This window comes from Castanea sativa, chromosome 5, assembly GCF_040712315.1.
Source record: "Castanea sativa cultivar Marrone di Chiusa Pesio chromosome 5, ASM4071231v1".
NCBI classification, from domain to species: Eukaryota; Viridiplantae; Streptophyta; class Magnoliopsida; order Fagales; family Fagaceae; genus Castanea; species Castanea sativa.
The window spans coordinates 74,350,388-74,362,820 of NC_134017.1; the positions used below are offsets into that span (position 1 = coordinate 74,350,388).

The 12,433-nt window shown below is 32.8% G+C and overlaps 1 protein-coding gene across 1 annotated transcript; it reads left to right on the forward strand.

The window, feature by feature from the left end:
* The first annotated feature begins 6,227 nt into the window (after positions 1–6,227).
* Positions 6,228–7,629, forward strand: LOC142634051 (uncharacterized). Its single transcript, XM_075808323.1, has 2 exons — positions 6,228–6,911; positions 7,119–7,629. Exons 1-2 carry the CDS (start codon positions 6,384–6,386, stop codon positions 7,224–7,226), a joined length of 636 nt encoding a protein of 211 aa, XP_075664438.1. The 5' UTR covers positions 6,228–6,383; the 3' UTR covers positions 7,227–7,629.
* Positions 7,630–12,433: the final 4,804 nt, after the last annotated feature.

Genomic DNA, 12,433 nt, shown 5'->3' on the forward strand with positions numbered 1-12,433 from the left:
TATTTGGCTCTAAAGCCTTCCATCCCAGCGGCGGTATCAACTAGACACTTGAATTTTCCCATTACAGAAGGACGATGGACTAGACTTTAGAAGAGAGAGTGTTTGTAGTGATAGCCGAGGACAAATATCGAGGAAAAAAGGTTAAGAATAGGAGCAAGAACTTACAAGGTTGAAGGTGTGCAAATCTCCACGGTTTTCTGCAAAGTAAGGTATGATGGCGTATGTCTTGATGGGATTACCCCCTGAGGAATTAAATGAAGGCGCGGGTTCCCGAAGCGTCACGACGTGCGAAAAGGCGGCCTCGAAATTATGTCTGTCCCGCCTAGAATTTCGTGGAGTAATGAGAACCGTTGGATGCCCATCTCACCGTTGAACGTGGCAGAGAAAGAGTAACTTACAGTAATAAATGCGCGCGTTTTTGAAAATAAAACCGCCAAGTGTCATTTTCTGGGACGCGAAACGATTTCCACACGTGCTATCACTTATAAAGTGTGTAGAGGGGATCCTCGTCAGATCAAAACCCTATTTTTCTCCTCGGATGTCGAAAATTAGAGTTTTGAGGGGCTATTGTGTGGGGCAAAAGGATCCTGGTGGGAACGTGGGCCTTTTGGGCCGTGTTAAGGGAGGCCGTCCTGACCCTGGGGTTAGAGATTGTTGGTGCTATGGGTCGGCCTATACGCCGAGGATCCGAGGATCCAGCCGAGGATGGTTTTCCCCTCGGACTGACATTAAAGAGCCTGAGACTTCATGGTAAAGGTTAGGGAATGACACGGTCAAGACCAATGGTTAAAGGGAGAGAACCCTTGAATGTCCTAGAAGCGCCGATGTTGGAAGAATATCAGAGGTAAAGGCTGCTACCTCCACATTAAAGACCCTGCACCTACCACCCTGGCCGCATTAATGAGGAAGTGACACTTAAACAGTGGAAGGGAAACTTCTAGTTACTGTTCAAAGGCACTAAGAAAATAAATATCTAGGCTAAGGGGGGAATTGGGGGCAACACGTGGATAAAGTATTAAAAAGAGGAGTATTTAAGGAGGGACCTAGGACAGAAACGGGACGGAACTTTTTGTAACCTAAAAACAAAAAGAAAAAGAGAGAGATATATAAGATAAGAACAGCTCTCGGCTTACGTCCGAGGAGGCCTATTTACATTACTCCTTTTTGTTTCCAAGTACTTGCGATCTTTAGTTCGTTATTTCATCCTCATACACTTCTAACCTGGGTTTCAAGCCCACACTCTACAAATTCATATTGTTTAAGGCTCATTGGGCCTGAGCCCATAGCTGTTCTTGGGTCCAGGTGCAATTGTGCTCTTACAGTTACCATTTCCTAATATACATAACATTTTGTTAGAAAGATTTTCTTCTTGCACCATTAAATTTGTCCATAGAGAGAAATTTGTACTTATTGTAATGTATCCAATAGATTCACCTAACATAATGCATGCACTAGAGTTTTAAAATCAAGCAGACTGTGCGCCTTTATAATCCTTTTCAAATTCCTGTTATCAAAACTTGTAAATCTTTGTTCAAACTCTATTGAATTTCCAGATTGCAAGCATAAAACCTTGATTGTTATGGATGTACCATGAGAAAGAACTCTATCAAAAACATATGTAGCTACCCTCCCAATTAGTCTATTCTCATCAAATTCTCTTGTGGCCCTTAATATTTATATATATGTAACAACACAATGAGTAACAATTACCAATTTTGGTTTAATGGAATTTCGAGAAAAAAAAAATCTCTAAAATATCTTATAACTATAATCATGTATTTTATGTCTATCGAATTTCATTGTTGATGCATTTTGCTAGATATGTTTATGTCAAATTGAATCTTCATTATTCATATTTATTTGAAATACCATTTCAATGGAGGCTTATGGGTATTGCTTAAAAACACAATCACAACCACAAAGTATCATTATAATCATTAGTTTTAATCTATCTTCTTCTTCTTCTTCTTTTTAACTCGAAATAAAATTTTCATTCAACAATCAAAGATATATCAACCAAAAATTGGAATTTTAGGGTGATCTTTAGATTTTAACTGTTGTTGATGTTGATATTGATTTTTATTTTTATTTTTATTTTTATTTTGTTTATGTTTATGTTTATGTTTATGTGTATTGTGACATTATATGTGCCTTTAGCGGCGGTTTTAGAGTTTTTAGCGACAGTTTTGAAGCACTGCAATAGACTGCATTTTTTGTAGCATACGCCACCTAGAAAACACTCATTAGTGATATATATCATTGAAAAAACATACCTAAGCATAAGAGAAAAATCTCATCTTAATGAAAATATTTTATGGTTGACTAGAGTTTGTGCGTAAGTAGAAGAAAAGTGTTCAATTTAATTCCTAGAATGGAAAAAAAAATGCAAGGGATGGGGTTTATGGGTAGGGCCATCTATGGAGATGCATCAGCCTCATTAATATCGAAGAAGCAGCAAAAGGTGAGCTATCATATGCCAAGGTGTTTCATCATTTCCTATTCATTTTGGTAATTATTACTTCAATTATATCATTAAAAATTACAATAATAACTTTTAACATGGCTGCAATGGCAACCTTCATAATTTGTGCATGATATGGTATTGATTAGAAAATCTTATTTGTAACTGAACTAAGTAGGGAGCCTTAGGCTCTGTGGAAGATATAATATTTACAATGGTTTATCGTGGCCATAACTTTTCCATAAAATTAAAAGATATTTTGTTGATAAAAGTTCTTTTTTCTATTCTCCATTATAAAAATTAGAATTGCAATATTTGCTTTATCTTTTTGAAATTCAAATAATTTCTGTGATTTACAAAAGAGTCCAAAAAAATCATCATGTTATCCAATAGCCATCAAATTTAGAATATGGTCTTGGACATCAATGCTTTCAAAACTCTTTTTTTTTAAAAACAAATTTACATGGTATCTTGTTTCTCAAATACAAATGCAACCAAAATTGATATCAACTAGTCCATTCAATTTGCCATTGCCAAGCACATCAATTGGGTTTAACATTTCAATTCCAAATCATTAAAGCCGAAAATGCATAACAAAAGAATAATTAATTTTCCATATTTTGATGCACTCTTGCCAACCTATAATTATTGAGAAAAAATATATATAACTAATGAAGGCTTGCGATTAAGGTTATTGCTTGAAAACCAAAATCACAATTAGGTAGTATTATCATCATGATTACCATCATTATTAGTTTTAATTTTTTATGTTTATGTGTATTGTTATTAATAATAATTAGTCGCTAACATGCGCAATGTGCACAAAAGTTATGTATATGAAAATAAATCCTTTTCATATCAAAATCAAAAACAAAAATACAATCTTTCTCAAGAATGCAAAACGTAAGTTAGGGAAAATATGCATTTCTTAATAACAATTATTTATAACATCTTGTGCATCATTAAAAAGTATGTTAGAAATTGGAAATTATTCTTATATTCTTTACTAACTTTCTCAAACCCTGTTTTTTTCTTTCTACAATCCAAAACACCGAAAATGTTTCTAAATTTAATGAAACTCAACAAAACTATGATTTAAAACCTAAGTGCAAAAAGACTTACTTCAACACCTCTTATGTGACATTAAGACCGAAGATGGAATAAGAGATGATAAGAAAGAATTGGGGGAAAATACTTTAGTATACTTTAGGATCCTTCTTATTTTTTTTGATTTAGAATATTTCAATTATACACAACAAACAAAACAAAATTAGAAAAATGTAATTTATATTGCGCACAAAAATTGTAAGAATGCATAATTAAATTCAAAATTTTTAATAAGACTTTGAGCCACGCAAGATGGCTAATCCCAAGTAGAATTGTTGGTTATAGCCCTATGTATGATAATTGCCAATTTTTTTTTTTCCTTTGAATAAAAATAACAATAAAAAACCTAGAGTACAAGTCGAATGGAAAAAAAAAAAAGGTAGAGGATAATTTTTGAAAAAGAAAATATTATATTTTTACCATCAAAGATTATGCAAGGTTTGTGAATACCATTTTATAGAAAATACTTTTATTAATTTCATTGTTTAGTAATAAAAATCTAAATCAAAGTAGATGAATATATAAAGACAAAATTTTTTTTATTCTTCATTAATTTCAATGTGTAGTTAATTATAAACATTTATATTAAAGTAGATATATGTGTAAAGGAAAAGTTATATGTATAGTTAAAATCGCAGGAAATTATTATGTACTCCAGAAGTACCATAAATGTGTACTCACTCCTCTCACATTAATGATAGGTCACACTAATTAAATTTATTGTGAGACCCACCATTCATGTAAGAGGAGGGACTATACATTTATGGTACTCCAGGAGTACCTAATAATTTTCCTAAAATCTCACCCAAGATTTTTTTTTTGTGAATACTAAGTATTTTTAACACACGCTCACACAAGGAGATAAGAGATGATCTTAAAGAAACTGATAGTGGTGTATATTCAAAAATATCTAATTCTTGAATACACATTATATGCTTTAAACCTCTTTAACTCACTCATTTTTCAATGTGGAATTAACCCCAATGTTTTTTCTTTTGAATGGATAAAATCAATATATTCATATTTTTAATATATAAAAAAAAATTAGAAAAAAAATGATGATGTGATAGATGAGATGCTGTAATTAGAGCACTTCAAAATTAAATACTATGCTTCCATTTTTATATAGTATAAAAATATAGATTTTGAGGTAGCCCCTCTAACTGTCTTGCTTCTAGATCATGACTTACTTTGAGATGACTATACAAATATATTTAAAGGGTTAATCTAGTAGTTTTCAAGGTTCATGAGATTCTGGTTCAAAAAAAAAAAAAGTTCATGAGATTCATGAAATGCTAAATTTGAAATCTCTAACTAATCGCTGGTTGCCTAGCGCCATGCCCAGGGGTATAATATAACCATAAATCCCCCATTTTCTTAAATCAAAAAAAATCTCTAACTAGTACTCTAGGATCACACCAACCCATGAAAGTTTATCCCAAAAGTTATACACTCAACAAAAAAAAAAGAAGGTCAAACTGTTTTAAGGGATTATATAGACCTTACCCAAAAATAAAATAAAAAACAAATGACTTTCACTTGACTATATTAGAGCCCCATGTGTTGATCTTTTTTTTTTTCAAGGGAAATTCTAACCACATGTTGGAGTAGTATTTTTGGTACTTAGCAATACATGCACACTCACTCCTTGATCATATCAGATGGGTCCACTTCCTATGTGATGGAGGGATATTTAATACACCAACCCCTCTTGGCCATGTTCAATTTCTTAACATTATACACTGCCATCTGTCTGTCATATACACCTCTTAGCGTATCCCACCTACCCTTAAGAAATGAGAAAACCTATAGCCTATAGGCCCTAAAACTATCAAAGCCACCGAATTCACATAGTTCATTGGGTTTTGGACGCGTGTGACTTTGAGTACTGTGCCTAGCTAAGTTCTCTAGAAAAGAGTATTAACTCAGATAAGGTCATTATGGGCGTATGGGCCAGGTTGTAGCCTTATACATGCTTGTGTGTCTAAATACAGAATTGGAAGTTAGTAAATGCACGAGCAACCACAAGTTGCAAGAAATGAAGGGACCAAGGTTAGGTCCAGCTGAACCCCCAATATGTCCATCTCAACAATGGGACAAAATCACAAATTGGTGGCACTGTCTGATGTGTCAAGTTTTTGGTGGGTGCTGAGGGTTCAGGAGTCAACCTAATCCCTACCCCCCTTGCCCATCCATTTGTCTTTGTCACCCAATTTTTTTTATCTTTTAGTGAAACTTATTTTTGTTTCCAAGTAATACCATATCTCTAATCTTGAAAAAGAAAAAAAAAAGTCCATAGAGATCTATGTTTTTTTTTTTTTTTTTTAAATTCATTTGTATTGCTTTTATTAAGGCTATTATCATATAATATTATCATCTCGGTTCAATACTCAATTATATTAATCAAGATATAAGATTATTACACGTATTATTTTTTAGCATGTATTGTGTTCACATCGTGTCCGGTGCACTGAAGGCATACCAAACCTATGTCTTAAACATTCTTAATGATGATTACCGACTTAGAATTATGTCACTTACTAGCTGATTAGTGCATCATTTCCCAACTCAAGAAGGCAATTTTCCTTTTCTTTAAAAAATAAAATAAAAGCAGGGCATGTTTTTAATATAAACAGAGGCAAGTTGCCCTGCACCATTTGTCCTTTTATTTCTTTTTTATTAAGTCCAGGGGCCTTTGTTGCTAAACAGGCAGGGAATAAGGCATAAGTTGTGATGATAATTATTAGAGGTTCAATATATTGAGAACCATTTTCTTGGAAGAGAAAAAAAAGAAAGAAAGAAAGAAAGAAAGGAGATGAAGAAGTGTGAGCTCTGTGACTCTCCAGCAAAGATGTTCTGTGAATCTGATCAAGCTAGCCTTTGTTGGGATTGTGATGCTCAGGTTCATGGTGCAAACTTCCTGGTTGCTAAGCATTCAAGAAGGCTTCTTTGCCATGTTTGTCAGTCTCTAACGCCTTGGAGTGGCTCTGGACCAAAGCTTCTTCCTACTGTCTCGGTTTGTGACAGGTGTGTGGATGGTTGCAATCAAAATGAGGGAAGAAATGAAGAAAATGATGGCGACGATGATGATGATCTTGATAGAGACGACAACACTGAAGATGATGATGATGATGATGGTGGTGATGATGATGATGATGGTGGTGATGGTGATGAGGATCAAGGTAATATTGATGAAGATGATGAAGAAAATCAAGTTGTTCCATGGTCTTCTACACCACCTCCACAAGCTTCAAGTTCTTCAACTAGTGAAGAAGGCCTTTCTGATTCAAGAAAAGCATTTTCATTGAAGCGTGCGCGTGAGAATGCAGAGTTTCATTCACAAGTATGTCTCTAATCTCTTTTGCTCTTTTAGATAAAGTTTCTCCGAATCTCACAAGCTCAAGTTAAATCCTAGGATTTCTGTTTCTTTTTTGGGGTTTTCTTTTCTGGGTTCTTAATAATACACTAGTATTTTTCACAAATTGCTGTTATTTTTTATGTAATTGTTTGTGAAATATCAATCTTTAATGGAAGTACTTTTCAAAAGCAGAATGATCAAGGGTGCTGGTCCTCTCAACTGAGCCACAAACACAGGAAAAGAACAGTGACAAGGAGATTTATGAATGCTGAAACAAGCCAAGACCAAAGGCTCTTGTGACTTTCAGAAGAAATTCGATCAAACCATGATTTCCAAATGCCAAGACTTCATGATTCCTTAATGGCATGTTTACTAACTTATAGCCCATTAGTCTGATTTCAGTTTAGATTTCTTTTCTCTTCTTTTCTTTTCCTTTCCTTTTCTTCTCTCTCTCTCTCTCTCTCTCTCTCTCTCCCCCCAACCCCCCTAATTGAGGCTTGGAAGCAAATTTCCTTGTTGTGGTAAATATAATTTCAACTCGGATTGGGTCCTTAGCAGTCTATGATCATAAATATGGTGGATGGATTGTACTGTATGGAAAAGAGATTTTGTTTTGCTTTTTGTTGCTGTAATGTTTACGGTTTGCTTAATTTCAAAATTTTATCACTAGACCAAAAAGAAGAAAAGATAAACAATAGCATTATATTGTTCTCTTTTTCAACCTTGGTTGGCCGGCTTAAATTCTTTAGCTTCTATGAAACTATGTGCATTAATCCTCCCAAACATTTGTGGTGTAGCTCAATATGCATGCTGAACAGTGCTGACATGATAGATTATGTCCTTTTTTTTTTTGATAAACCGATAGATTATTGCCTTATAAAGTCTAAATTTCTACTTATAATAATCCCATCAAAATAAAAATTCCTAATTCATGAATATAAATATTGGTCTTGCATTACTTTTTTTTATTAATTTAATTTATTATGCTTTGGGGGGAGCACTTGATTTTAATATGTGCAAAAACATTATTGCAAATTATTAATAGTCAGCATCTGAATTCTATGATTGTGCATCTTATCCCCCTTATTATATGTAGGACCCTAGTCCTAGAGTGAATTGTGGATGGCGTTGGTTGCCTGTCTCTTTGCTTCCTTGGTTGAGTCTCTGACCAACCCATAGCACATAAGCAAACCCGTTGAACTCAGGCGCCAACAGTTTTCTTGTTCCACTGGTTTTTGGGTCCTTCTTTTTTGGCAGGAAATTGGAAATTTTCAGGTGTTTGGTAAATGAAAATTGAAAGGCTTGAATTGACAAGTACACTGGTGAACAGTGATGATCCACTTTAGCCCCAAGTGTACAGTTTCAATTGTTTGCCAAGTCCAAACTTGAGATATGACTTCCATTGTATGATGAATTTCTATTAATTATATAAATGATTAAATAGGGTTCGATTTTATGTTTATGGGTTGATTTAATTGTAACTCAATTCTATTATTGTGTGTCATTGGTGTGATAATCATTCTACAAGTACAAAATTTTTGTGAGGTGTAGATAGTTAAGGCGGGGTTCAAGTTTTTAAAATGGAGAAATTCATATATATATATATATATATATATATTAGATTAGAGTAAAATTTCGATTTTATTTATAAAAAAATAATTTGTAACTCATCTCCTTAGAATTAGTTGTCATGAAATAAAAATAAAATTTACTAAATAAAATTTATCATACTAAGAGGGGGTTTGGATACAGTTGTTGCGTTTTCACATTTTGGTTTTTTTTTTTTTTTTTTATTCTGCTGCAGAGGGGACATGTGCATTGTGCGTGTAATGTGCACGCACTGTGCATGTATTTTTTTAGCAATTTTTTATTAAAAATGGGTCTCGCAACATTATTTACACATTTAAAAATTATTTTACTACAGTGTTTTCAGTTTTCAGTTTTCAGCAATAAGTTCTATCCAAACGGACCCTAAAATTAAGGCAAAACCTGATTCTAAAAAAAAAAAAAAAAAAAATTAAGGCTAAATTTTTTCTCCCTCTCTATTATTGAGGTTTTTAGGAAAATACTAGCTTGACCTCGTTAGTAAGAGATATAAAGCTTTACATTTTTTTTTCTTTTTTCTTTTTTTTATAAAAGCTTTACATCTTAAACAAATATCTTGGGATTGTTATCAAAACTTAGCTTAAAACCAATCTTGCCCTCTCTCTCGAAATCAATAATTATAAGATGTAAGATATAGAATATTATTATATGCCCCATTACCGCATCAAATTTGGGAGTACTACATAAGCAGGTTTTAACTACATTGACTAGGGGAGACAAGTAATTTTCTATTGTGTAACGTGATTACATTCATAAAATAAGTCAAGCTAAGTGAACCATATGAGAAACGAGGAAGTGGGGTCAAGCAAGCATTTGAGACATCTCCACGTGCCCACCATAAATCATGAATTAGTAATTTAATGAAAGTTGATTATGGATCCTTAAGAAAGTCACTAAATTAATATTGTTTTGAAAAAAAAAAAAAAAAGGAATCAATCAATCAAGAAAGGGGTGAACAATGCTACTCGCAGACAAAAAAATCACAACAATTGAGTTGAAATTTTTTTATTGGTTATTATCTAAACTTATAACTAACATAACTTTTTTTATTTATTGCTAATGGTCTGTCATGTTATTTGGGTTGAGTCACAGGGGATTGCCTGATGAGAGTAATATTAGGATTACCACTTTTATCACATGACAAGTTGTGAGTAATAAAGTAAAAGTAATAGGTCTATATGAGTCTACTATTTCATTACTCACGACTTGTCACTTGAGCAAATTATAATAAAAATTGTGATAAAATTAAAAATTGTGATTTTAACATTTTTCGCTTTAGACAAGGCCACGTACTATTCCAAAAGAACGGAGGATATTTAACTTTTTGTCAAATTTTTGTTGTGTATATGGACTTTTTAACTAATATAGCTTTTTATTTTTATTTTTTAATTTTAAACGAGTATAGCTAGTATCGTGACTTTGTGGTTGGAAATCGTTGCTTGGAGAGGCAGAGTTTTGTGTGGCTGTGGTGTAACCTTTTCTGACAAGCTGAGTGATATTTTTGTTGAGTTTGATTGATCTTTGGATTCTATTTTCTCCATAACTGTTGGGTCTTTTTTATCCGTGTGTGTGACAGCCACAAAGAAAATTATTCTTTTTTAGGTACATAGACTTTGTAAATTGAAATGACAGCCACTTCTTATACATTCTCTTTAGGGAAATAAAGATGTCAAAAGGACATCTGTCTTAGCAAAATGTAGGTTTTCAGTTTTAATTCACGAGATGAAAGTTGAAGTTACATATTGATGCCTTTCACACCTTAATTAACACCTTTTATCCTTTTCTATCTTGTTCTAAACGCATTCGGTGAGAATTCTATAAGTTTTGGCCGGTTCTTTAAGATCACATAATTCCAACATTTTGCATGAAACTTGCAAATTTTTAATCAAGAAGATTGGTTAGCACATGCAGCTCTTTCACATTAAGGACAAAGTAGATGTCGCATCCAACTATACATCCAAGTAGAATCAATTATCACGTTTCATTCGTCATTTAGAATTTCATCAATTTGAACTTTTTATGTGTTCATCACTTTTTAAATGGATTTGTGAAGCAATGATATTATAAATTTTTCACTAATAAACCTTATAAATTGATGTGTTAATTTTTAAAACATAATAATTAATAATTAATAAATTTATTTATTATGTCATTGATGTGACACTAATTATATTAGTAATCTTTTTAAGAAATTTTTTTTTTCATTTTAAAATAAATAAATAACGAAAAGACAGAAATTAAAGAAAACATTTTTTTTATTAGTAGAAAAAGAACACCTATGCGTACACCACATGTTACAAATGTGTTTTGCCTTGTTGATGCTCTTAACCACTACCTTGGTGATGGCGAAAACATGATCCTAGTTTTTCCAACTTTGAATAATTCTTTTTTAATATCAAATGATTGGTCTACTGGTTCTCAATGTCTAATAAGATCATGAAATTTTGGGTTTAAAACTTCCCTTCAACATCTTGGAACTATCTTCCAGAGAGTTTTTTTTTTATTATAATTATCTAGTGTGTTTAGATAGTTTGGTAAGAATTTTAGACACATAAGTTAGGAAGGGAGAAAAAAATAAAATAAAAAACTCTTGTTTTTAAGGTGCTTTGAATGATTATAAATAACCTGTAATGGCTTCTATTTGAAAGGACGCCCACCTCTTTTGAATTCAATGTCAATTGCCACGACAAAGTGGTTTCTTTTCCTCCATTTCTTAAGGAAAGGACAACTGGAATATGTTAGGTCAATAAAAATGAAATAAGAGTGTTTGCAAACCTGACTTTTTTTTCCAAGATCTAGTAGGTAAAACAATATATAACAATCACTATTAAGAGAAGAAGAGAACAAAGTCATTGAGAACATGTGGCCAAATCTGGTGATATAGTCCAAACCTGAAAATCGTTTCCTAGGAATCTTCTACCCATTCATCGTATTGACCTTCAACTAAAATCACCACATGGATGTCGAACTGCCTACTCAATTACGGCCTACAATTGAGTATTTTGTACCAACGAGTATCACCTTTCTCTCAATTATTTGAGATTTTCTGTAAATCAGTAACATGTTACCAATCACAGTGATGGTTTGCACATGCTTCCCCATGTTGACTTGTTAGAGCATTATCATTAGTTGACTTGTTTTTAGTCTTGTGTATGTACTATGTAGCTAACCAATGTAGCTAACGAAGCAATAAGATGACACATTTTTAATGACAGGACACGTAAGTTTTTATTGAAGAATTACACAATGACAAAATCACTCCTCACTCACCCAATCCCAGCCCCAATTTCATCTGTGTATCTTCTTTCGTTTTTTTACTCTTTATCTGATGTCTCTTTCTTTCTTTGATCGAAAGGTTCACATTTTTCTTCACCCCCATCATTGTTATCATCAACAATGAAATGATGGGTAGTATGTTTGTAATCTTTTTCCCAGATACCAAAACTCTCTCACTCCCTCTTCAAGCCCAAACAAAAGAGTGTGAAATCGTCGGCACTAGTCAGTGAAAAAGACTCTTTCAAAGGTAGGAATATAATAATAATAATAATAATAATAATAATAAAAGGAAAACTACAAGTCACTCATAGATGAACAGTACTCAGTGTCCTTCCAAATCCCTAATACCATCCTTCATGTTTTTGAGCTAAATCTCAAAGTAAATTTCACAAAAATTCGCCAGTAAACCTCTTCAAAGCCATCATTTCTGATATATAATAGAGTGTCAGGCGTAGAAGAAGATGCAAATGTTAAATTGAAAGGGACTCAGTTGATACAGGTTTGGGTTGGCTATAATGGATGGGTGAGTGATTTGTCATTGTGTAATTTTTTTTTAATAAAAACTCAACTACCACATAATTTATCCATTGACTACATACACAAAAAATTAATAATTCTAGACAAAC

What these genes read in the sequence shown, in the direction of transcription:
- LOC142634051 (XM_075808323.1), top strand. Translation starts at nt 6,384, where the DNA reads ATGAAGAAGTGTGAGCTCTGTGACTCTCCAGCAAAGATGTTCTGTGAA. An exon ending in ATGCAGAGTTTCATTCACAA is followed by an intron (nt 6,912 to 7,118) that starts GTATGTCTCTAA and finishes TTTCAAAAGCAG; the next exon opens with AATGATCAAGGGTGCTGGTC.